The 26,947-nt window shown below is 51.2% G+C and overlaps 1 protein-coding gene across 1 annotated transcript in view; it reads left to right on the forward strand.

The window, feature by feature from the left end:
• Window positions 1-779: 779 nt before the first annotated feature.
• LOC133353050 (myelin transcription factor 1-like) overlaps window positions 780-26,947 on the forward strand; it is a 92,558-nt gene continuing 66,390 nt past the window's right edge. Inside the window, 3 exon segments of the mRNA XM_061569144.1 lie at window positions 780-971; window positions 2,448-2,556; window positions 25,948-26,119. Coding sequence (XP_061425128.1) covers window positions 2,536-2,556; window positions 25,948-26,119 — 193 coding nt within the window. The 5' untranslated portion in view covers window positions 780-971; window positions 2,448-2,535.

Genomic DNA, 26,947 nt, shown 5'->3' on the forward strand with positions numbered 1-26,947 from the left:
GCTCACAACAACGAGCGGAGCGCCGGGTGGCTAAAGCACAGCAAGTTGGCACAGTAGGGGGCTCAGGTGGTGCATCGGCCAGTCATCTCAGTTCAGTCGACCCGTGGCACCTGCTGGGTCTGCCCCATGACCTCCTGCCGGCGGGCGTTCGACACTCAACATGGCCTCAACGTGCACATAGTCTGGCACAAGCGTCGTGGTGACGTCACCGCCACTTAGTGGCGAATGGCGCTTGTTGTTTGTGCGTATGTGTGTGTGCGTGCGTGTGCGTGTATGTGCGTGTGTGTGTGCGTGTGCGTGCTTGTGTGTGCATGCGTGTGTGCGTGTGTGTGCGTGTGTGTGTGCATGCGTGTGTGCGTGTTTGTGCGTGTGCATGCGTGTGTGCGCGTGTGTGTGCGTGTGTGCGTGTGTGTGCGCGTGTGTGTGCGCGTGTGTGTGTGCGTGTGTGCGCGTGTGTTTGTGCGTGTCTGTGTGCGTGTGTGAGCGCGTGTGTGTGTGTGTGCGGGTTTGTGCATGTGTGTGTGTGCGTGTGTGCGTGAGTGTGCGTGTGGGTGTGGAGGGGTCACACGGCTAGCAACCCCCAACAGCATCTCAGGGGGTCCGTGCTGGGGGGTGGTGGTGGGTGGGTGGGGGTCCCACTGGGGGACCCCATCCCTCACCCCCCCCCCGTTTCTCGCCCCCCCCTCTCCCCTCGCCTCTCATCGATTGTGAAAGGAGTGACGTGGGAGGTCGTCACGTGGCCACACTTTTAAAAACTTTTTCGGAAGTTTCTGCGGCGAGTTGCGTGCAGCCGGAAAAAAAAATAAACTTCACTTTTTTTTCTCCCTGTTCTAGTCCCCATTCTGCTTCTTCTTCTAGTTTATATATATATACACACATTACGCAGTATAGTTATATTATTTTATATTAGTTCGCAAAAAACACACGCAAGTGGAACATACAAACAACAAAGTAAAGATCAACCTACGCCGGTTAGTGCCTTCGTAAGTGTGTTATATGCTGCTGCTGTTGTTGTTGTTGTGTGTGCGCGCTTCTTGGCTCGGGGTGATTGACGTTGTTGGGGGGTCAATGTTGCTCTGGGACGGGAGTTGCTCGTGCCGTCCTGGTTGCTCGCTTCAACTTCGTGAAGTTGTAAGCGCCTCCGATGAGCGCCGTTGGCTACGTACGGTGCGAAAGAAGTTCAACGTTCACACGCGTGCGGCGGGAACGTCCGCGAACCGTTAGAGTAACGGGCAGGCGAGATCTGATAAGATTATCAGCTCTTGTGCAATGTCTCTATGAGCCTTCGAGTATACAGTATTACCATGCCGTATATATATTCACAACAATATATACACAGTACACACTCCAGTATTTAAATAATATTATATAGATTACGGTATAAATACACAACAGTTTACTTACTTCCGTATATACACTACAGTCTGTGTATAACCTAGAGTTTTTACACGACAGTATATAAACTACAGTTTATATATATATATCCGACAGTATCTATTACAGTACACATACAGAATATACTCTTGAGCAGTATATTACCATACCGTACACAAACACACACTTCAGCATGTACCTTACAGTACATACAGGATACTACACCAAACACTGCGCATTTCAGATATCGATTGAAGCATATAGCTCATTTCAGTCACGATATATCCACCGCTGGATGAAGGCAGTGGCCACCCCTTCACACGTCTGCGATGTTAACCATCCACCTTCCGCACCCGCTCAACACGGAGCCGGGTCAGATCCATCGCTCCATCTCCCTCGCGTTCCGCGTCCTGTCTTGCGCGCATTACGACGATGCCCTCGATATTCACGCGCTCTGTAGACGGCGGCTGTCACGAGCATCAAACGGCGCGCGTGGCGAGCGTAGAGAAGAGGCACCGATAGCGTGGGGAGAAGTCACGGGGAGTAGCGGCCACACGACGACCCGTTTGTGAATCCACTCTCTCACCCTCTGTCTCTCACTCTCTCTGGTGCACTCACCCACACGTGTCTCGTTCTCTGACTTGCGTCTTCCCGAGCGCACTGCTCTACTTTAAAAAAAATATATCTTTCCCAAACCTCCCCACCCCACCACCATCATCATCGTCGCTTCTTTTTCCAAGCCTATTTTGCTCTTTCCCGAACACATTACCCTACCCAAGAATGTAATCAACCCCTTTCTCCGTTCAAGAAGGGCATCAGCTGCTGTATGTGTTTTAAACTTATTTCGCACCGTACGTAGCCAACCGTGATAATCGGAAGTGCGGGGGAAAGACAACAAACTAAACATTAAACGCAGTTCTAAAGACACGAGTTTTCAAGCTGGATCTAAAAGTGCATAGCTCCAGTGGCTTCCTAATATCGGAAGAGCGTTCCAGACGGCCGCAGCAAAAATGCACCTTCGTTCAACGGTGCACTTTGTTGCTGACCGCTTGGTGTTTTTGTCCTGTGCTCAGCAACCCGCGGTATCCTTCACTTGGCCCTGGGCCAAATCACCGGGGTGGGGGGGGGGCCCAATCCGGTCAGACCTCGCAAGCCAAGCAGATGTCAAGCCTGGACAAAGCTGTGAGTGAGTGGCCACGACGAGCTGGAGAAAACGCTGGGGCGCTCTTGGCATTGTGGGCAGCAGAGGAATGCATTGCTCTTCTGTACTCTCAACGTTTACCAACCTGCACTGACCAGTGTGGTGAAGTACGGTCATGAGCAATGGATTCCCCAATGGGATGTACTCGTTTATATGTTGGGATTTGTTTGGGATTCCGTCCACGTTTGTGCGTGATTTGTGTTAAACCGAAGATGGCAAGTGACACGTGGATAATTTTGCGAAGTTGAATGAACTCATAACCACGGGAAGTATTTTGCTCGCTGATACATAAAAATAAATACTCAACAGGTTCGTCAATAACACTGTGGTGAAGAGGACACCATACAATAGGTAACGTTTCGGGTAATCGCCCTTCTTCATGGCAGGGAGATAGAGAGGGAGGGTACGAGTGTATACGTGGTGAACACTTGCAATGCAGGTGTTTCAGAATCAGAATCTGTATGCATACTGGAGGCATCCATTGAGCCATGAGAGATGTCCACCATTGGGCCCCTGGTAGACACACTCGGCCTTACTCAACGTCTTGGCGGACAGGCCATCAAGGAAGTGGTTTGTGTCAGCCACTTGAGATGGCAGCTGCGTTAGAAAGCTCTAGAAATCCAAAGTGCGGAGAGGGAGCAAGGGGGCGAGCGGTTTGGTGCCAGTGGTTAGCGCACTGCTTGCTCATGGAACCCCACGATCACAAGAACCGAGTTAGATTCCCGGACACGGCGGTTACACGAGTGGCGAGTGAAGTATGGTCAACATCACTCCCACGACCCCGCACAACGTGGCAAGGCCTTCATCCAGCCATGGATTGACAAAGGGACTGTTTAGTAATAATACTTACAGATTGCACTGTACAGGTGTATTGTTATAGATACCGTGACGTATTGGAGGCACGTAAGGGACCATCCATTTAGTCCGTACGCATGGATGGGGTGGTTAACCCAAATGCGTATACACTTGCGTATGGGGGGTCTACTGACAATGTCCGCATAGAAAACGGGGGGGGGGGGGGAGGGGGGGTTGAAGCCTCGATAATAATTTGTCTACATTGGCCTTCAAACGAGCCACAGTTCAGTGTCTTCAGCTGTCAGAGCAAGTACTAGCGGGAGAAGTGGCACTGTGGGAGAGGTGTCACTTGTGTGCCACCGTGCCCCTGACTGCAGCTATCACGCAGCTCAGCAAAATAAGTGGCCAAGGTACGCAACTTAATTCTTTAATGCAGCCGACGGTGGACTATCTGTTTGCTTAAACACGTTAATATGATGAATTCTTGATCGTTTCTGCGTGGATTAAATATCGGCCGTTCTATAGGATTCGGGGGGGGGGGGTGTAAAAAGTCCTCGTGCGTACAGGGAGGGGGGGGGGGTCAAGTTTTGACAGATTTTTGCGAACATACTCAATGGATGGCCCCTTACAGTACCCTACTCGAGATCTGTGAAAAAGAGCTTCATAGCTCATCGGATTCCTCCCGGATAAATACAGATTCTGATGTGATTCTGATGTACCTACCCGGCACACCACATATATCATACCTCCGATTAGCACGGTTGGCTACGTACGGTGCGAAAGAAGTTGAAAACACTCTACAGTGCACACCTCTCGCTACAGTTGTGGCTACCAAGTTACTTGCCACCTTTTGTTTTTCCAGTCGATGCCAGGCGACCCGAAAAATATAAATCTAGCCGTGGTTTTTGTTTGTGTTTTACCCTCAATTGAGGTCTCATCGGCGCGTTCCGCACGGCTCGTAGTCGGCCGTGGGGTGAGAAAGAGGGGGCGGGAAGGACCTCGTCCAAGACATTCTCAGAAGGGGAAGGGGTTGGTGGTGGTGGTTAGGGAAGTTTTATAAAGACACAAGGGCCCCTGGGTTCGGGACAGATAGCAGATGCGGGGGCCCTGCAATGGGCCATTGTCATGCAAAGCCGAGGGCGATGTCCGTGCAAGACGAGGGAGTCGATTTTGGGACCGCAAAAGCGACCGCCTGACAACTCACAGCGGGGTTTTGTTTTTGTTGTTGTGGGGGGTTTCCTTTTCTGGCGTTCCCTCGTTCATTTTGGTCCAGGGCTCATCAACATCAGAATCGTTCGATCAACTGCTGGACGAATGCCCTCTCCAAAGAATCCGTCTCCGCCGTCTCCCCCATGTGGAACGATTCCCACCCTCCCCCCGGTCTCGCCTCTCTCCGGCAGGCGCACCTCGCGCCGATTGCCACCGCTCCATCTCCTCGGCTGATGGTCCCGTTGGAGGACGCGTTCCACTCCTTTGACTGCCACTCCGTAACTACTCTTGACCGCCGTCACCCCAGGGGAAAGCGCCGTGGGTTTATGGCGCCGATATATTTTGACGAGGAATTCCGGATTTGTTGATGAAAATAAAAGTTCGTGTTTATATGATTGTCGTGTTCGCACGAGAGCTGGTCTCGTGTTATGTCACGAATGGATATCTGTCGATGACACGATTGTGCAATCGTTATTGCCACAGCAGACCGGTTATTACGCATCAAATTAGCGTGTGATTACATAACCAGGCAGGGATTTACGTTTTGTTCATCTCTACAAATCTGTAGGTTAAAAACTGAAACCGTTACGCGCCGCACGCGCCTGATGATTGGTTAACACGCTGAACACACAACAATTTCAACATCCCTCAATAGCACTGTGGCCTTTAAACGAAACAACATATACGGCAACGTTTCGGGCAATAGCCCTTGTTCATAGCACACCACGTGCTGTATTGTACAAAAAGACGTATTCAAGCTAACAGCACTAGGGGCGTGTCGAGCAATCATGGGGCGCGTGAAGCGCGTGCAGGCGATGTACAACGTTACCGTATTTGCTTGGAGTCTGGTGAAACAAGGGCTTTTGGGTGCAGCAAGGACGTAATTATAATATATATTGGGGCGGACACATCCCCCCCCCAATATTCAAAAATGCTCAAAATGTCCCCCCCCGAATATATTGCTATAAAATATGTATAATTGCTATGCTATGTAAATAAAAACAACAATTTGCTAAAACTTGGCCACAATATCTGGACTTGTCTTCACATAAATCAACGCATAGATTTATGTTTATATGATTGTTGTTATGGTTGTACTTTATTAATCCTTAATCTCTGCCATTACAGACAATGAAACAAGAAATGGTAAAAAAGTTAAAACAGAGCAATGTAATACAATACACTATTCGACATTATTGTAAGAAATAAAAAAAGTCCATTCCATGTGTTAGTGAATTTTTAAATATTTTAGGCAGAAAATTAGTTTTCAAATGTCGATATTTTTCTGGGTTGGGACCCCCACACACCCTGGAAGATTTGGTCCCCCCCCCAATGTTGACTCCAAGGCTCCGGGCCTTGGGGTGCAGTACCGCATTGAATGAACACGTGATTGCACGTGCGGCGCAACACGTGACCCTGCCAAGTCACGCCGTCCATGGTGGCCATGTCAGTCCACTGCTGGATGAGTGGTGTGCGGGGGGTCGTACTTTACCACGCCGCGTTCGTAAAGCCGCGTAGAGCAGCACAGAGAGACGATATCACAGAGGTACATCGCTACAATTTTATTTTGACCGCGCTGTCCTTCTGCTGCCTCCCAATGACCGCGTCGGCAACCACCACCACCACCACCACGTGGCAGCTGCTGTTTCGAGGCCTCCACTCACGGTAAAAGTACAAATCGCATTACAGCACCGCTCGGCTGGCAACACGGAACAAAGCGATTCAAACAAATTAACATTCCTGGCCACGGCTAACGTCGGTGGGGCAAGTCATATCGGACACGGTAATGTCCTTCCCCCAAACCCTTCTTCAACAACCCGTTAGTGCTGGCGAGCTTTGGCCAAGTAAGGTCAAGCAACTCCTACCCCCCATCATCACACTACGGCGTAGGGGTGGGGAATGTCTGGAGTTCATTTTGTGTTGTACAGCAAAGCGACGGTGCTTATGAACACACGTGGCCTCCTCCATTCAATGAACACGAGGGGACGTTTCAGCCAAGGTTGGGGGTCTCGCAACCATCGCAACAAGGTTGCTGGGACCCTTTTACCCTCATCCAGGTGGCCCATGCTGATCAGATTTGCCTTGGACGTAAGAGTGGCACCCTTTCTGTTGTGAACAGAGGCGAGCGAACCGTGTAACTGCAACTGGCCACTTCAAGTTGGATGTAGATGGGCCCTCTTTAGTCAGGGTGGTGGGGTGGGGGCCGGCCCAAGTTGTGGACATGCTCGGGGTTATCCATTGTTGGGTCCATTCTTATGTCATGGAAGGCGATGGGGGCAGTGCTTGTCTGTTCGTGTCGAAGTTGGTGAAGACTTGAGCGGGCGACCAGGGGCAGTGGCGTTGTGAATTCGTGGTCCGTGGATGGAGAGCGACAATTCGCACAGACAGCAACAACAACAACCACCATTCGCCACTAAGTGGCGGTGACGTCACCACGACGCTTGTGCCAGGCCAAGTGTGCCTTGAGGCTGCCACGTGAAGTGTCGAACGCCCGCTGGCAGGAGGTCACGGGGCAGACCCAGCAGGTGCCACGGGTCGACTGACCGAGATGACTGGCTGATGCACCACCTGTGCCCCCTACTGTGCCAACTTGCGGTGTTCTTAGGTTTTTTCGGTAAAGTCACCTACGTGACTCACCTACGTGACTTTACCGAAAAAACCCAAGAATATGAATCCTTGCAGTCACGAAAGCTTCAAATCTACAACTTGCTGTGCTTTATCCACCGGCGCAGACAGCGCACACAGACTCACAGACACAGCCATAGACGCCGTTCTGACCCACGTGGAGACCAAGAGACTCGCATAGCTACTCACAGACTCGCACACAGAAGATCGGGGACTTGAAAAAGCCACTTATTTCGTCTGCCGGGGAGTTCATCAGCAACGTTGACATGCTGGTGTTGAGGTTGGTGTTGTGTGAGCCAGTGGGAATAGTAGCCTGGTCGGGTAGAGAACTTTGAATTTGGCACAACATGCCTCCGTTTGAGTATTCAGATAGGGAAATACTGTGGAGGCAGCATAGATTGTAGAAAACAGAAGCATCGAGATAATGCCAACTCTACAAATTGTTATTGCCTCTGTACAGTGTTAGACAAAGACAACAGTTTAAAAGTCATCGCTTGATATTACACGTTTTTAAATGAATGACTAATACACCAAGTTAATACGTAAAGTCGATTCAATTTGTGACTGGTGGTGGCGTCTGAGTTCGATTTCCGAGTGATAAAATATCTCAACTATTTGTAGGATTCGCCTCTTGACCGCCTGTAGCTAATCAGCCTATGGTGGTGTGAAGTACTGTGCTTCAAACTAAACTTCCGTGACACTGCGTTGGCGAGGAAGGCCAATAGTAGATTGCCAGCCGTGTTAAAACATTAGATTTTATTCAGTGTGGGTGTGTGTGCACGGCTGTGGTTTGCACGCACACACACGCTCACTCAACGTGCAAAACTTTCAAACAAAAAAAAGTTTGCCAAACCTTTTGGCAAGGCGCTCGTGTTGGCAGCACAAAGATCCCCCGTATAGCCTTAACAGACTGTAGGGGCAAGTGCTGTTATAGCGAGCACCTATGAAGGCCGGAATGGTACACGAGGGGGTGAGTGACCATCACCACGCCCGACCGCCTTTGTCTCCCTAGCAGTGATGTTTACACACCGCACCAGGTACTCATTTGAGGCTGAGTCGACCTAGGGGAGACCCAGGACCGGTTCAGATAATCGTCACTGGTGTTTGCCGTGAGCAGGAAATCGAACCCGGGTCGCCAGGTTCGTAGTGCAGCGCGCTAACCGCTACACCACCGCTCCCCACCCTGGCAGCACACACGCACACACACGCACACACACGTGCGCGTGTGTGTGCGTGTGTGTAGGTGTAGTGGGACGTTTACTCAACTCCCGTGCGGTTTAACTGAGTGGGAGGAACTGCAAAGTTTGGCTTATCCGTTGGGCGCACATGGCACGGGCGAGTGAGCCAGCCAGCAGGCCCCTGATAGGAGATTGCGCTCACGGTTCCTGCTCACTCCGATTGCAGCTCCTCGAGAAAACCCTGGCTCCAGGGAACTTGACGCCACCCTGGAACGCAGCGTGCCTCGTGACTTGCCCACAACTGGAGGCAGCCGCACCTTCATTTGAGCCCAGGATGGATGGGTAGTAGGGTCCCCACGGTGGTGACAGTTTAACTCCATCGCCTGGTATGCAGGGGGTCGTGGGTTCCATCTCGACCCTGACGCCTCTTTGTTTTGATTTTGCATGTTTCTCTCTCTCCCTGTGGTCGCGTGGATTTTTCTCCGGGTCCTCCAGTTTCCCCCTCCACTTCAGGAACACGCGCTTAGAGTGTTTGGCCGCTCTAAATGTGAAATGTCCACATGAGGATACGCCACTTTGTTGTGCAATCATTTGTGGCCAGGTCGCTTCTGAAAAAAAGTGCTTCATAGCTCAGTGGGATTTATCTGATAAAATAAAAATGTTCGTTTTTAGATGAAACAGTCTGGCATACCCGAATCCTCAAAGTGAGTGGAACAATCAATGAAAGAAGTTCATGGGAATAGTAACCATGGTGATAGCGATAGAAGAGTGATGGAGAGAGTACGTGGGAAGTGAAGGGGTAAGTGAGTGAGCAGATGGGTGAGTGAGTTTGTGAGTGAAATTCTTTCGAATGGTAACCATGGTAGTAGCTATAAATTGTGATAAGATCGTGTGGATGGCTGAGTGAGTGGATCAAGTGAGTGGATGAGTGAGTGAATGGATGGGCGAGTGGATCAGTGAGTGAGCAGAGGAGTGGGTTGGTGAGTGACATTCATAAAGTTTGGGTTGCATGCTTGCTGGGGCCGTGTGTAGGAGTGGTTTCCGCAGCTTGAGCGAGGTGCAGCGATACAGTTTCTCTCTTTAAGGAAGTAAACGAGACTAAAAGTTACAGTTCAGCGCTAAAGTTTTGCCCCGTGGTTTCGTGACTTTCAATTTGAATCCGCTCACCGATCAACTTACTCACCTTTCACTCACTCAGCTACTCACTGATCCACTCGCTCATCTACCTACTCACTGATCCACTCACTGATCCACTCGCTCATCCACTCGCTCACCACATTTATTCAATCACCGTTACAATGGTTACCATTCCCATGAACTTCACTCGCCACCTCACGCACTCACTCACCCCGTCAATTCTATCTTTCCAGATGTTTAGCCGCAGTGGTGAGAAAAACGTGGTGTGTTGAGCGAGCATATTCAGTCTGAAGATGCTGCTCCGGTGGCTTGTTTATAGCACAGAGGTCACCGGTTGGATTCCATCTCCTGGCTCGACTGGTTTCTAAAATTCTCCCCCACCGCCTCTGTCCGCTGCAAATGGGCCAATCGCAGTTGGTTGATCCGCAGGTCACGTTTGGTGGGATGAAGTGTGGGGGATACTCCCACCGCTCTCGATACGTCTCGCCAACGTGGAAGCGTAGGCCAAAACTACCCACGAGAGGAGCTCTGTAGAGCTCCCTGTGGTGGAGGGATGCACGGTGACCCATTGTCTGCTCATGCTCTCAGACCTGCACCTTTTTCATCCAGAAAAACAAACAAACTCAGCCCCATCTGATGAAGCCCAAAGCGGTTTGAGTGAAGTGTCATCGCCGCGCGTCGATGTCGAATTCGGTCGTGAGGAGGTCTTGAGACGTCTTGAGACGTCCTCCGGCGAGGAGGTGGAGAAGCTTTGTCGGTCAGCACGTGATGAGTTAATGATGACGTCACCCTGCTGCTGCTGCTGCTCTATTTAAGACTGGGAGCCAGAGCAGAGCCTCACCATTCTGGCGAATTGCCCGATGATGCTGGATGCAATTACCAGTGAAACGTCGTACTCAAAAATTGTAAATGTTGTGGTTTCACGCTTCAACACAGTGGTGGGCTAAAGCAGCAAACTATTTTGTCTTTTGTCAACGTGACACTTTTTTGCTGATTGGCCGTGTCGGGTGGTGGAGGGTTACGATACATTTATAAATAACGCGATCTAAACGCAAAAACGTTGATTATGTGATCGATACGTCGGCGCTTACAAATATCACGTCTGGACACGTCACAATCACGTCGGGTGGTGGAGAGTTAATGACAAGCACTACCACCGCGTGGCCTCACCCCAAAACAAATACGCATCGTCGCACTGGCTGCGAAAACCTACGTTTTAAGAAAACGCAGAATTTGTATTACTAAAGTTTACCCTTTCGCGAGAGTGTGCGTTTTGCTGCGTGAATAATGCAAGCGCGCTGTTCTTAACGCCGAATGGAAAGTCACCGCAGACCTGCGGAAACATTTCTGCAAGATGACAGCGTTTACAAACAACAATGCTTTTTGCAGAGCTTATCCCAACATTCAGTGTGCTCTAGATGTTCCCGTGATAAAATTGAGGTGCGTTTGAGTTTGTGGTGTGTTACTTGTGTAAATCTTGACGCATGCAGGCCATTCATGTGAAGCTGTGTAGAGCTAACAGACAACACGAAAATAGTTTGGGGGGACAAAATAAACAAACAAATGTCTCACCTCTTTTCTTCTCGCATGTGCCGCTGGACGGGAGGTGCGTGGGCAGGTTTTGGCGACGCCATCATCATCAACCGCCCCAGCTTGCCGGGTGTGGCTCGTAAGGGGTTTCCTGCCTTTCCAGGAGGTTACGGGACGTCTGGAGCGGCCTCAGTTTTTTGCAAGGGGCCTCAGTAATTGACCACAAAAATAAAAGTGGCAGATTCACATCTTTCGTCGGTTTAAACGGCCTAATGGACGAATCATTCCAGCTCCACTCGTGACCCACAATTGCATGGCTGGAACTGCCCACTGCTATTATTTATGTGTGTGTGCGTGTATGTGCGAATCCTTTACAAACACGTGCGGTGAAATATCAAGCGCGGTTGGGTTGACATCGTTACGGCGTTTCGTGAGCGGTCTCCACTGTTGCGGTTATTCGCGAGTCCAGCGACCAAGGGGTGAGACCTCAGGCCAGACGGTGGTGGGAGGCCGTCGGGGTAGATTGTGGAGGTCGCCGCGTGTCTGCAGTGCAGCAGCTGCTGCTGTGGGATATGGCGGAGGGGAGAACGCGTTGGCGAGGAGGTGCGGAGAAGGTGGCATCGCCGGCTTTGGCCGTGATGGCGTCCTGATCCTGTGATTTGTTTGTGGTACAATGAAGCGAACCCACTTCTGAAAATCGACTTGCGAGTGTGGATGGGGGTGTGCGCAAGCGGTTGCTCGTGCATGGTTGGCTACGTACGGTGCGAAAGAAGTTCAATGTACATATATGTTAGCGTCTACATGAATGTGTAAACTATCAAGGCTACAGCAACACATTCCTGTGGAGGGAGCTGGTAGGAACGTTGGGTTGCTAGGTCAATGGCCAGGGTCAACGGCGGCGTGGTGTATTCCGCAAATATGCCCGACTGTGAGGGCGGGCACAAGCCGGCATGAGTAGGTTAAACGTTTAGTTTTATAAGGGCACCACGGGGTGACCAGCCCCTCCCCACCTAGCCCCACCCCTCCCACCCCCCACCCAGCCCTCCCCACCCTCCCCACCCAGCCCCACCCTCCCCACCCAGCCTCTCCCCACCCTCCCCTCCCCACCCAGCCCCTCCCTCCTCACCCAGCCCCTGCACGACGGACGGACACAATAATTCCCTGTGGGCTGGTGTAACCAGGAGGTTCCTACCAGTATGATTTATTGGTAAGCAATACCACTTTCAGTTGTCCAGAAGAGCTGTTGTATTCATCTTACCTGGGTAACACAACATTATCATTAGCATTGTTGTGGAAAATTACAATTTACAAAATAGATGAGCAGGCAGTTCCTCTCCTCCAAAGACTCTATCTCTCTCCACACAAAAAATAAAAGTACTTTTAACACAGCCCATCGACACCACGGCCTTCTGGGAGAACGTGATGTCAGCAGCATTGATTGAAATATAAGTAAAACTGAACCGTTTTTGACATACAGTGTCTCATCAACAGTTAGGCTTTCGTGAATCATTGCAGGTGAACTGCCAGATGTTCTAGGCCAGGTCCCTGTCGTTAAGATACGGCTCCCTTTTTTGGTTATCTGGATGAGGTCCACCACTCCTTGTGTTTGTAACTGCACTTGTCGACACAGCACAGCGATTGAAGTTCACAGTTTGCGCTGCGTTTGAATGTTTATAGAAATATTGGAGGGAATTTAAAAAACACCCCAGTGCTTCGAGCGGCACCTCTCTTTGCCGTCCGTAGCAGCGAGCAGTCGGGCACCGTCAGCTTCCGCAGCGCCCACTCGTGAAACTGGCGGTGCTCCACAAGCCTCGGTTCCCGGTCGTTGCCGGCTACTTCACAGGCGCGCAGCGACCCGTCACCTGCGAACGCTCTCGTGAACGCCGTTGCCGTGCCGCGCGTGGTGCCGATGAACCCTGTTCAACAAACAAACAAACATATTACTCTTCTTGGTTCTTTCGGTAAAGTCACGTAGAAGGGAGGTAAAAACATAATAAAATATTTTATTATTATGTTTTATTTTTATTATTTTATTGCCTCACTAAAATATTTTATTATGTTTTATTTTTATTATTTTATTACCTCCCTTCTACGTAACTTTACCGAAATAACCAAGAAGATGAATCCCTGCAGTCACGAAAGCTTTAAATCGAAACATATTACTGATTTAATGCTTTTGTGACTGCAGGGATTATTATTCTTGGTTCTTTCGGTAAAGTCATGTACAAGGGATTATTGTTTCCCTTCTACGTGACTTTACCGAAAGAACCAAGAATATGAAACGGATGACTATTATATTTTGGTGAGGCCGCTGCTGCTGCCGCTGCGTTGACGGTACGCAAGCGCCGCGAACAAAACGAACTCGACGCGTTCGTCACTAGCGGTGAACGTGGCCTCGCAAGTGACGATATGCGACGGACGGCGTTTCGGGCAATGGCCCTTTCTCCGTTGCGCACGAGTGGCGATTGAATGTACGCTGAGCTGAACTTGACCTAATCGTTCGTTAGTTAAGTGAAGTCTACTCAACTACCGGCTACCGACTCACGACTTGGCCTACAGTTAAATTGTGCGCAACTGTGTAATGGCAAAGTTGACGTCAGCAGCATAATCAGAATTTCCGCCACCTTTACAAAGGGGAGCAAAACGGGGACTCAAAAAAATAAAAACCCACGTCGGTTTTGTGTAGAATCAGAATCTTTTTTTATACTGGAGGAATCCGCAGATGTCTGGAAGGGGCGGGTCAGAAAGTTACAACGATAAACAATACGACAACACGATAAGAGTGAAAATTATAGGAAAGGTCAGCAAATCAATTAAAAAAAAATCCCACTGAGCTATCAGATTCTTTTTCAGAAGCAACCCGGCTACAAATGATAGCTCAACGAAGCGGCTTACCGCGTGGAAATTCATAGCAGCCAAATAATCAAAATAACGTTTGTTGAACTTCTTCCGCGTCTCTTGGCCGTATCTACGAAGGGCCGCGGATCGCCGTGTGTGGACACCCAACGACTCCCGCGGTCGGAGCCGCCCCGACCCCCCGCCCGGCAGACTTGATCTCCGTTGACTTTGAGACTCCAGTGGCTGGAGTTGAACGTCGTCGTCGTCGTGGTTCGATCGTAGCTCTTCAGATGTGGCGTGATGTCACCGCAAACAGGCAGAGTTACAAAGTGTTTAGAGACCCTGGAAAAAAACTCAAAATTCGGCCGAACCACTCACGACGCGCACCACGCAGCTGCGTGGCGTGCACAATGAGACGGCATCACTCTCGGCCATAAGCCACCAAAAAAATAGATAAACGCAGCGCAGTCCATATGTCTGTGCCGGCAGCTGCAGGTCGGGGTGCAGATGCAGTGGCGCGGAGTGTGATTGGCATTACCCTCTGATTTCACTTTACAATTCATTCGTACATGAAAGTTTACTTTTAAATCTAGATTGGGCACCGCGTGAGCCTTTGTGTACGTCCCGCACTGGCCCACCCAGTGGTATCCTGGCGGTTAGCGAACTGCTCCTCCAACCCCACAAGCCGAGTTCGATTCCTGCTCACGGCTGGATTGCTTCCGTGGCAAAGTATCTGAAAGTTTTCTGCACCTCCCCTAGGTTGACACGGCCTACAATGGGCACCTGTGTGAACGAAGCACTGGGTAGACGAAGGCCTGTCGGCCGTGGTTCCGGCCACACCAGTGCATCGTGCATTACCCCGGCCATCGAAGATGCTCGCCATCGAAGATGCTCGCCAACGTTACTCGCCCATAAACATCCTCTACGGCGGAACGGGGGATCTTTGTCTTTGTATGAATGTGGAAACCGTCCCGATCGGTACGAAACCAAAGCAGTTAATCAGCTCACAAACAACGCCGCCGAATGTGTGAAGAACCCAGGCGTCCATTTATAACTTTTGTTGCAGTTCCAAAAGGCAGTCGCTTATCTCCTCAACGCACCTTACTAAATAGAAAGGACAAAACCATTTACATTTTATTGACTTTTCCCAGCACATCTGTGTCGACTACACGGGGGATCTGTGTCTTTGTCTCTGTCCCACGCCGGCACAAGCATGTAACCCGGGCGTTTGTCATCGGTGCTCGCTAACAAGTGCTTGCCCCAACAATCTGCGTAGGCTACGCGGGGGATCTTTGTCTTTGGTTTTTTTTTGTCCCATGGAAGTGCGAGCGAGCCAGCGAACCAGCGAGCAGCCCCGGCGCTTGTCCCTTGCACGAGAAACCATGGCAGCTGCCCACGGTTGCCAGGGGCGGCCCGTCTCTCGCGCGCTACTCCAGGCTCGTTGCCTTCCACGAGCGCCGGCGAGAGGGATCCGCGAGGTCGCAGTGCACGGGCGGATGCGTTTTTTTTTCTCTTTCCCCCAACCCACTCGTGGCCGTTAATGAGCGCCGGACAATGCCGGGTGACGTCCCAGGAGCGCTGGCCGTGGCGTCGTCGCCTCTCTCTCCCCCGTGTTGCGGGGGTCACGACCTCCGCCCTAGGTGGTGTCCCACGCACGCGGCGGCGGCGGCGATGACGACGACGGCGCTCCCCGTTCTTCGGTCGTGACGGACGCACAGCGCTTGATGGAGCGGGTTGAGAGAGAGGCGGCGGTGTCCAAGGGAATGACTATTAAAAACTGTTTTATTTTACCAGGAGAGGCTTATGAAATACTGGAAATGCACGTGGATTCTAAATGCGGATGGATAAACCGGAGGACCCGGAGAAAATTCCACGCGACCACGGGGTGAACTTGGGATTGAACCAACGTCCTCCAGTATACCCGGCGAGGTAGTTAACATCTCATCATCGTTAAACATTCTGCGCAACGTTATATTCTACAGCGGATAAAGCTGTAGAATACACGACGGCAGCTGACGCAGGTTCCAACATCTCACCGTCTCTCTTCATCCGTAGATGGTTACACATCTGTGCCATTGTTGTCTTTGGGGGTCGAGCACTTGGGTTGGTCATGTGGCCTTCACCGACAAGCTGCGGGTAAGCTACAGATGGACTTCATCTGTACCTGGAGTTCATCTGTACCTTACCCCTGAGCGTGTGTCGATGACCATCTATGAAAATCCGATTGAACGCAAGTACTACAATATAGAACAAAAAACATGTGATGGTGTAAATACGACGTTGCGTGAAAGGTTATTCGAGTGCTGATGTTGCTGATCTAACATTAGGGACGCGCGTGGAGTGAAACTATTGAACCAGCCATATCAAGTGGAATCTCGCTGCTTGGGACGCGTTCTAAGTGCTGGATGTCGTTCAATATCCATTACCGATAGCCACAAGCCGGCAGCAGGGTTTAGAGTGACGGGTGAGTTTGATTTACTTCTTCCGGCGCGTTTACCGGTTGTGCCGCGTGTAGTTCGGCACGGTGCCCCACGTTTCGCGCCACCTTCCTCACCAGTCGGGAAGTTCGCTCGGTTTCTCGAAGAAGCTTGCCGACGCGCGGTGCGGCTCGGCTCGAAAACGCCTCGGAGAGAGATGCGGCACAACGACCGTGAAGCGCCCGGAACGGCGCCCACCGCCCCGGGGCGGCATCGCCACAGCTGAGTTGAAGCTGCCAAAGAAGCTCGCAGCGATTGGGAATCGTGCTCAGGTGACCGAGTTCGTGGTGCAGCATGTTAACTTCTGTGCCACCACTATCCTGCTGCGCAAAGGCAAAGGTCCCCTTGCGTAGCCTTGAACAGACTGTTGGGGCAAGTGCTATGAAGTGCCGGCACAGGAACACGAGGGGGTGGGGTGGTCAGCGCCATGCCCGGCCGCCTTTGTATCCCCAGTGCTGATGTTTACACACTGTACCAGGAGACTCATTTGAGGCTGAGTCGACTTAGGAAAGGCCCGGGAATGGTTCAAACATATTCGCCACTGTTATTGATCGTGAGCGGGAAATCGAACATGGGTCGCCGGGTTCGTAGCGCAGTGTGCTAACCGCTACGCCACCGCTCCCCTGCTACGTACGCGCACACGCGCGCGCGTGATACAACCAGAAACGATGCGAAACGACCCAAACGATGTCATTGCAAAGTTAGAAGTTTCCAAAGGGATTAAAAAACCACGCGCACACACACACACTCAGGCATGCACGCACACATGCATACGCACACCGGCAAACCCAAAGCAAGTTAGTCTGTGCCAGATGGGGAGTTCATTAGGGAGAGCGCGAGTCTGCAGACAAGAGTCTGGCTTTAGAATAAAAGGCGCGGCGGCCGGCATTATGATGGGGGCTGCGAGGACACAGACACGTTCTGTCGGCCTGCCATCTGGCCCCCCTGACGGCGCCGCATAGCGAGGAGAGGAGTTCCCCTTTTACAAATGTCCTTTTGAACTTGCAAACCCCCTCGCCTCTGCGCCTTCTCACACAACAAAGGGAGCTGAGAGTTCACCGATGAATAATTCGGATCGCTGGAAAGTTGTTGTTGTTGCTACGACTTCTGAAAGTGAGCAGATTTTACACGTGTGATGTGAAGCTAAACTCACATGTAAGTTTCCGTGGACGCGGTGCTGCTGTGTAGCTTCACGCCGCGTTTTCCCGTCGTGTCTGGCATCCATAATAGAGGGTTTTTTTTGGGTTAGATCGCGTAAATATAAATGTGTCGTTAAACCCTCCACCACCCGATGGTGCCAGTTGTAATTACTGGCGAAACGTCGTGCTCAGATTGTAAATGTTGTGGATTTCCTCTCCAACACACAACCGGTGTGCTGTACTAGTGACGAATTGGCCACGTTCTGTTTACGTGACAAACCTTACTAGTAGGTTGTGTCGGGTGGTGGCGGGTTTAACGACACATTTATATATTTACGCGATCTAACCCAGAAAACATCTCTATTATGGATGATATTGGTTGCGAAAGCCTACTACGTGCTGAACTGTATCTCGCATCGTTTGCCATTATTGTCCGACGTTTCGCCCCACGCACCGAGAGCTCCTTCAATGACTGAGTCCTTCATAACAACAACAACCGGCCGCTGGCACGAAAGCCTCCCGACACCGCGTCCGTCATAGGGGGGCTGTTTGACTATACTCCACCGCGCTGGTCAGCACGAGGCTGTCGTTTGACGTGGCCGGGAATCTCAAGTCATCGGGTTTAATTCGTAGCAGTAACGGTGACGTTTTTGCCAAAGTTTCTAAAGCCCGTTCTGCTCCATTAGCGGTGAGTTTTGTTGTTGGGGGCGAGTGAGAGCGGTGTTAGCGCGGGAGATGGAGCGCCCTCTGCCAGCGCGATCTGCAGCGCGACGAGGAACCAAGACAACAGTGAGGGAGGGACATGCCGGGAGAAACGGGCGGCGTTTAGTTTCCTGACGCACTTAGCCGCCGCGCGTGCAGTTCGTCTTCACGCGGAGCGTCGTCAGCGATTGTACAATGTACAAGGACCATCGCCCCAAATGTATCCTCATACACATATACACACACGGAGTGTTTATGTACACACACGGAGTGTATATGTATTTCGTATGAGAGCAGTCTTGTAATTGTCCCTATATTTAGATGAAATTACGAGAACTCAGCACATTCGTCAATATGTGAAAGAGGGGACGATGTATAATTGGCGTAGTTTTGGGCAGGTTCCCTTCTTCATCTCTCTGCTATGGAGAAGATCCCTTGCCTAAAACGTAGCCTCTTATATTTTTTCCCTTTTCGAATAGTGTGTGTTTTTTTGTGCTTGTCCACCAATTTATATTTTTAATTCACGAAAGGGGTCCACATCGTGGGTTGAGGGTTGAGTGCATTTTGAATAAAATAAAAACATTGACACCACGGCCGGTCGTGGTGAACGGAGGTATCGTCAGAATCGGTCGCACCTTAGCGACAGCAGTGCCGCACATATGTGTGTTGAACTTCATTTGCACCGTACGTAGCCGAGCATGCTGATCTGAGGTGCAGGGGAAGGAACTCCTGGGGAGAGGTGCTGACATTAAACCCAGCTTTTCATAAATACGTACGCTCCACATCTCCCTAAATGCACCCGCTCATCCAAGCACTGCTGAGCACTGCTGAGTGTTTGGATGGGGGACCGCCCCGAAGGCTTGCCAGGCGTCGTGGGTCTGCCGAGGCCTGGCCAAGGTGGTGGCGGTGCTGAGGCTGCCGCCCCGCTGGTGCCCCCCAGTCACCGTGGCTCTTCGTCCCCGGGTTCTCCGGCGTCCTCCCACAAGAAGCCGAGCTCTCGGTATTCACGAGGGCACGTCGAGCAACGTGCCCGGGGCAGCAGGACCCTCCCGACATCAACAACTAAAAGAGGCTTGAGACCCATCGAGGCATTCCGGGGGATCAACAAATAATAGTCGCGAGCACCACGGCGTTCCACGGGGAACAAGTCCACGGAGCGATTCATTACAGAAGCAAAACAAATGCGCCGCCGCGCCTCGTGTGGAATGCCTCGTGCGTAGCCGAAGAGCGCGCCGCGCAACGGCGGACTGGTCGCCGGGGGGTGGGGGGGGGGCGGCTGCGGATTTACATTTTGAGCCGCGACACGGAGATCGGCGCGCGCAATCAAAAACATAGTTGGCTTTAGCCCCCCCACCTTCCCGCAGCGAAAGCCTCGTCCTGCAGATAAGAGCTCGCGAAAAATTACCGGGCTCGTCACGGTTTAGCGGCTCCGCACCGTAACCCGGGACGTGCAAAATAAGGGACGGTAATCCTTAAAATACAAAACGTTAACTTTGCCCTGCTGAATCGAGTTCGAATAATCCCGCAGTCTATATTCAAGCGTTATTGTTGTCTGACACAGGTTAATTTTCTCCCTCTCTCTGCCCGCCTACCTCCCTCGCACCCCCCTCCCCCCCCCGCTTATAAATGGCAGCGTTACTGGCCGAGGGCGCAATCAACCATTGCGACCTGCGGGATAATGCACTGCTTTTCTAAAGAGCCACATTTGTGTGAGTGCATCAATCAAAGTCTCGGTGCGGGCCCCCATCCAGCATTTAAATGAGCGACTCGTGTTGTCTGTAGCGTCGCTGATAACATTTACAGCGGCTGCTTTGCTTGCTTGCTTCTTCTTTTTCTCGCTCTGCGTCCCTATGTCTCCCGCTCCCCCCTCGCATTCGCGGGAGGCTTACATCTGCCGCTGACACGGATGGCTTTGACTTTTTCGCGAAACAATATCCGTCAAAAAATGTCGCGTTCATCATTTGCCATTTAAGCAGAGCAGAACAAAATAAAAGAACCCAACTCCCTTTGCAGTTGCGCCTCAAACACGCGTGACAACAGTTTTGAGGCCGGAATAATTTATGGCTACGAAAAAAAAATAACGCAGCCGCCTCGGAATAGTAAACGGTTTCCTAGAAAGCGGATAATTGGCGTCGGGGAGCTGTGCGTTTACGGCGAGAAAAATTTGGGCCTCGGCTGCCAGGTTTGGCCGCGAAGTGACGAGGGCCACGGGACCGGAATGATGTCATCTTGGGAGCGGCGGGGCTGGCACGAATAGGATTGCTTCCTTCGCTGAAAAGGGCCCCAGTGAATGGGCACCTTCCGTCTTTGTCGAGCTGTGAAAAAGCGTTGGCAGAGCGACAGAAAAGCCGGGGTCAACGCGGGCCCTTTATTGGCCTGTCTCATTCACCGGGGCCCCCGGCCACCTCGGCCGGCCCGGTGGTGGTGGTGCCGTCGCTTTCAACGGGCGCTGGCGTGCCCCCCCCCCGCCCCGACCACCCCCCCCACCCGCCACCTCCCTTGTGTGGGCCTGATGTGAGGCCGCACTCTGCTAAAAGTGGGGTCTAGAGATGCTCAATCATGTAAATTACTGTAATTTACCGCAAGTCAATTCTGACTTCATTAATGTCCCATGGCTTATTTGTACACATTTCAGTTACGCCTTTCCAATTCCCGCCTTTGCCGCAAATAATGCGTCGCCGGTGTCCTGACAAAGTGGTGAGTGATTAGGTTCTAACAAAAAAAATAGCGAATTCAGTTTGTTTGCCCGGAGAACAAAAGCTATATTTATTTGCATTACCAAATTAAATCCGCCTGAATTAGCTGGGCCCCGGCTGCTTTTTTGATGAACTCCATGCAATTAAAAGTCGCTATTATTATTGTTGCTGTCTGTCCCTACTCTCTCAAGTAACTACTGAAATTAATTACACAGGGAAAAAAAACATAGAGTTTGAAGAAAACATCATCAGTCATGATCATTCCACTGCTGGATGAAGGCCTCCCCAAGCCATCGGAGATCTCTCTTGCGCCCTCACATGATGCGATTTCACCGCTCCGTCTCTTCGGCTGCCACTGTTGTTGACCATCGGACGTCATCCCTTCTGATGATGTTTCCAGAGCAAGCCCATTCACTTTCATTGAATGTGTGAATGACCATGTTTCTAAGCCATATGTCATAATTCTTACACGGTTAGGTGAAATTTCACCGTCAGTTTAAGGTTCAATTTGCATCTCTCCAACATTTAATCCTTGATTAAATAAAATCCCTTTCGCTGGGACATAAAGGCTTGGTGCTATATTAACGGAATGCAATTTGCTGTGGCTGCTCTGTGTATACGAGGAATTTCCTTGGCCCAGTGTTCAACCATAATAGGTAAAGGTGCAGCCCTGCAATTGCTTGCTGACACCACGACTGGCAGAAGGGGCCTCCGTTAGAGGGCGTTCTAGAGAGCCCCTCTCTCGAGTGCCCCTACAGAAGGTATTTGGCCTACTCCTCCACGCTGGCTAGACGTCTTGGAAGAGGTGGGAGGACCCACACTTTACCCCACCACACTACGACCTACTAGCTAACCCAGCCACCGTCATGCGCTCCTCTCTGCGACTCGTGTTCGATTCCCTCCCCGTCGTCTCTTTCCCCCCCGAGCACTCGTTTGCGTCCTCGCTCAAATTCGAGAAAGACGTGACGAACTCTCCTCGGTTTGACTTGTCGATGGCGCCCTCGCCCGCTTGTCCCGGCGCCTGGACGCACACTCGGCCCGCTGGCACCACCGGTGTCATCCGCCAACGGCGTGCTCCTCCGCGGCCCCCCCCGTTGGTCGGACCGCCCCCCCCTCCTCCCCCCCGGCGAATCGGGAGGCGAATCCACCGGTTGGCCGCGGCGGCGTCGGCGTCGAGAGGGGTCGAGCGCGTGTTGGTGTTTGCGGGCGCTATCGTCCCGCAGATGGTAACGACGTGAGAACGCTCCCCTGCTTTGCTTCGTCAAAGGCTGCGTGCCCCCCCCCCCCCCCGCCCGCTCCCCCCGCCCGCCTCTCGCTTCCAAGCCGTGCATTGTTTATCGGAGCGTTTGGGGCGAGTCGCGGGGGGCGGCTGCGGGGTTAGAACGCTGCGGATGAACAAAGGCGAAACTCACTTCTTCTGGGAGTGATCTCCCCCCCCCCCCCACAGACGCCCCCACACCCCTGGCGGCCCTCGCCTGCTTGCCATGGCTGCCTTATCTTATTGTTGCAGGCTCTCGTGTCATAAAGCCGTGCGGCGGTGTGAACAACCAAAGAACGGGGGGCCGAAAGGCACCGCCCGAACTGTTGCGCTTCTACTTGGAATTATCGAGCAAACTGTGAGCTGTGCTGCTCGCGATTATCCACCCGGTTGATGGGCCGGTGTCGGCTGCGCGCGCGTGTGTGTGTGCGTGCGTGCGCGTGCGTCCATGCGTGCCGAGGACAAAAATTTAAATGTTGGTGAGGAGGGCAGCTAAAATGAGCGCTTGTTGTGCGATAGCCGTTGCCGTTGTCGCAGCCAAAGGAAGCTTGCAATCGGCGACGTTGTCTGCGACTGCATCGCTCGCCTCCGCTTCTGTTCACGAGGTCGTTGCTGTAATTGGGGTCATCGCTGCGTGTAGCTGCCGCCAGGAAGCCGGCCCTGTGGAAGCAGCGAGCGAGGGTTGGTGGATCACCGCACAAATGTTGCCTAAATCCCTTCCCGTAGGTGTCGAGGAGGAGCCGTGAACCTGGCTTGGTCAGGAGGTGCAGCAAAAATGTTGGCTAATGTCATCTGTCCCATCTGTTCCATCTGTCCCATCTGTATGAGATAGAATGCCACACGAGTTGTTTTTCTCTAGGTGTTCCGGTCCCCTCCTGTATGTCAACACAACATTTTGGCTGATGACATCGTACGCGGTACGAGTACGCGGTACGACTACGGTACGCAGTGGTCAAAGTTGACGTGATTATAAAACGCATCGATGGAGAGAGATTTACGGTTTCGGACGCACGTATTTTGCACACGCGTCAGAGACGTCGGTGATTCTTGGTATCATCACAAAGTGGCTTTTTGACTTGGGTATAGTATGCCAACCAGTTAGGAATTGCGTAACTAATTTGTCCACCTTTCTTGATACGGGCAAACAACTCTGAAAAATACCGCAGTGTCGGATATACTCATTAAAACTTATATATTTTTTTATCCACGCTGGGATGGAGATGGTGCACACAATTTTGATTGTTTGTCAAAAACCACCGACTTCTTCCAAAAATAATCCCTATTATCTAAAACAATAGATGTTGATATTGAAATGTTGGCTGCAGGGTCGCCTTATTTGTAAAACTACCCGAGACATTGTGTTCTCATCGTGTTCTGTGTGCCGCTGAAAGTGAACAACGCGCCAACAACGCAGCTCCGACGCGGATAATCCTTGGAAAGCCGAATAGAGTTCACGAGAAGTCACAAAAACACCTCGTGAAAGACCAGACGACGCTGAAGATCCCTGGCTTCGATCCTTTGTGAAGCTCCTGGACCACAATCCACTGCAGCCGCAGATGCGGATTACTGCTGATGATGAGACCCTAGAGGGAGCTTGAAATTGCAGGGCTGCACCTTTAATTACAGTAATTGTTAATTAATTCCTTGTTTCACCCTGAATACAGACTTATATATTTATGTTTAGTTTATGCAAAAAAGTCAGATTGTTGAGTAAATGATTCCCAATGTTGTGCCACATTGCCCTTTATTATGCACAGTTTATTCATATCTCATGAGCAGCGCTATGAATAGTTGCCGACATTAGGTGTTCGCAGGTGCAAAATGTCACTTTGATAACACAACATACTAATGACGCAACATCTGAAAAACACGAAATATTCATAACACGAAATATTAATTAACCTTCACATATTTGTCCCTCCACTTAAATATAATCAGCCACACGGCATTCTGGGAGTGCATCATTGAACTGGGTTGCATATCTAGCAGAGAGGAGGACCCTTGCCAGGTCACCGGCATGGCTCAAGCAAGCAAGCGTGACTGCTGATGAGACATTGAATGTCGAAACTTGTCCACAAAGTGTTCTTGTACTGAGCCCGTGCTTCTCAAAAATAATGCACTCCCACGGATAGCCGCGTGGCTGATGTGGTGTACATTTATTTTGTATTTTGTATGTGGAGGGACAGATAATGCGAAAGGAAGCGTTGTTGTCTGTTTATTTTGCTAATTCTATGCCCCCTTGATTTTTCAATCCCTCGACCGCTTCAAACGTGTAGTTGCCATGCTCTGCACCGGAGAGAAAACGTTGTGTTTACCTTTAAATTATATTTTACAATTATAATTAACCAAAAATATTGCTTTTGAGATGTAAAATACCCCATTCAGGGTTCGGTCCCAAGGAGACGGAGCTCCATTCAACTGCAATCATTTAATGAAACGCGACTTTGTTTTTGTCACTCAAGGAACGTTCCAATTGTCTTTGTTTCGCGTGTGTGGTGGCACAGAGATAACAGCCAAACGCCCGCCGCTTTAATTACCGCCACTGCTGCTTCGTCTGTGCCGGTGTAACCGACCCCAAGATGCCGTTTGCGATTCGAGCTGGTTTCATTTCAGAAGCGCAGGCGACAAAAAAATCCAACGACCTCACCCTTTGTTGTCTTTCGTTATTGTTGTCGGCCGTGATCTATCCACCGCTGGATGAAGGCCTCCCCGAGGACGTCCCAATAACCTCGCGGAATCTTCTGACGCACTAATCCGTCCTTGCTCTTGGAACGCGAGCTGACCTCGCCACTCCATCTCCACGGAAGACGTCCTCTCGGGCCAAGAATGCCATCTTTTTTTTTGTATTCCTGCCGTGGCAAGCAGCTTCTGCGCGGGCCGTAATCTACGCCCTGCTGGCGTTGGCGGTTTGAGCCGGGCTTTTATTATGGAATTTCAAGTGGGAAAATAAATCTAGTAAATCATCAGCGTCCATCAGCATCGGCTATGATCTGTCCACTCCTGGACGATGAAGGCCTGTATATGGAACGTCGGTGACGGGGGTTGTTGATTAGCTGATATTTTTCCGCGCTGGTCAGTGTGGGGGGACCCTGGCGAAGGAGTGGGGCGGGTGGGGGGGGTACCCTGAAATGGATCAGATAGAGCCCACCGCTGATTTATGTAAGCTGTGGAATCGGCTTGAGATCACAAGGTTCATAATGCATTATGCTCACCGCTGCGCCGCCTCTCCCCCAAGCCATCGCAATCTTGCATAGTCCCGTGATGCGATAATCCACCGAGCACCTGTACACGAGCCGATGTCGTCGCTCCACCTCCGTGTGTGGGCGTCTTCTTGGGCGCGATCGCTCCTTTGGCTGCCGCTCCAACGTTAGTCTCGACCGCCGGTCATCGTCCCCTCTAGCTGCGACGTGTCCTGACCAAGCCCACTTACTTCTACAAACTGTCATTGTTATGTCTCTGACTTGCGTGTGTTCTCCAAGCTACGGGTTTCCTTTCCTGGCTCAATTTAATTGCGAGCGCACACCCCTCGGCGATTCTTTGCGCACTTTTCAGTTTTTTTCCCCCATTTTTGTTTGGCCATGTCGTATGTTTCTGAACTATACGTACAATCTATAGGTATAGATGGAAACAATTATCCATTAGGAATTCCTGTCAGTGATGAATGTCATGAAGAAGCTTCCAGCACGTGAAGTGAAACGTCGGACGTCATGCCAAACAACACGTGGCACAACCCGTAGCTGACTAACCGCTTGCCCTGTCCCGCGTGTCCCGCGTGTGACGCGGTGCAGATGGTGGGGTGCGGCGTGCGCTGTGCGCTCATGGAGGGGGAGCGGGGAGCCGGTGGGGGGCTCTGTGCCCCCCGTGGGTCGCGGCCCGCGGCCCAGGGACCCCCCCGGAGTCTCGACACCGACGGTAACGACGACGACGACGGCGCTGGAGTTGGTGACTCCGCCGTCCAGGGTAACCGACCGCGAACTCGCGACCGTCCGATTGCGAGCCGCTCGCTCTAGCGCTCAGCTACCCAGGCCGGTTGCTCAAATCCAAACTTAGGGTGCATTTATTTGATACGGTCGAGTAGGCGGTCACAGTTGCTTGTTTGTACCCGCCACATACTTGTTGTCGTTGTTGTTTACCTCTAGATTAGAAGTTTTTGTGACTGCAAGGATTGATACAGTAATTTTGCTGTGACGGTTCCACCTGAAGACGGCAGCTTGTGTTGCCTCCGAAACGTCGTGATTTAATTTATTTAAATTTTTTACCTACGTGATTTTACCGAAAAAAACAAAAGAGTGTGTTGTTGTTTACCCTTTAGTTGCTAATCGCGGGGGCTTCCTGGCTTCTGCTTTGTGTCTAGACGTGCGGGCAGCTCTTCGTCTCGTTACACCTCAACGAGTGGAGAATTATCGAGTCACCTTAGTTCATTCAAGTTGTTTAGCCAGGTGAGAAGTTGAGACACCAGGATGAGTTATTTGCTAGTGAATTGCGAAGTACAATCCACCTATATGAGCATGTGGGTATCCGTGGGTAATCTGTGTGAGTCTGGGTCTTAGTGAGAGTCTCGGTCTTTGTTGGAGTCTCTGGGTTTCTTTGTGAGTCTATGGGTCTCATTGTGAGTCTATGGGTCTCTTTGCGAGTCTATGGGTCTTTTTGCGAGTCTATGGGTCTCTGTGTGAGTCTTTGGGTCTCTGTGTGATTCTAAGGGTCTCTGCGAGTCTAGATACCTGTATATTTCTGGGTATTTGTGTGAGTCTTTGGGTCTCTGTGTAAGTCTATGGGTCTCTGTGCGGT

This window comes from Lethenteron reissneri, chromosome 42 (genome assembly GCF_015708825.2).
Source record: "Lethenteron reissneri isolate LAM-NWPU_2019-01 chromosome 42, ASM1570882v1, whole genome shotgun sequence".
Lineage (NCBI taxonomy): Eukaryota > Metazoa > Chordata > Hyperoartia > Petromyzontiformes > Petromyzontidae > Lethenteron > Lethenteron reissneri.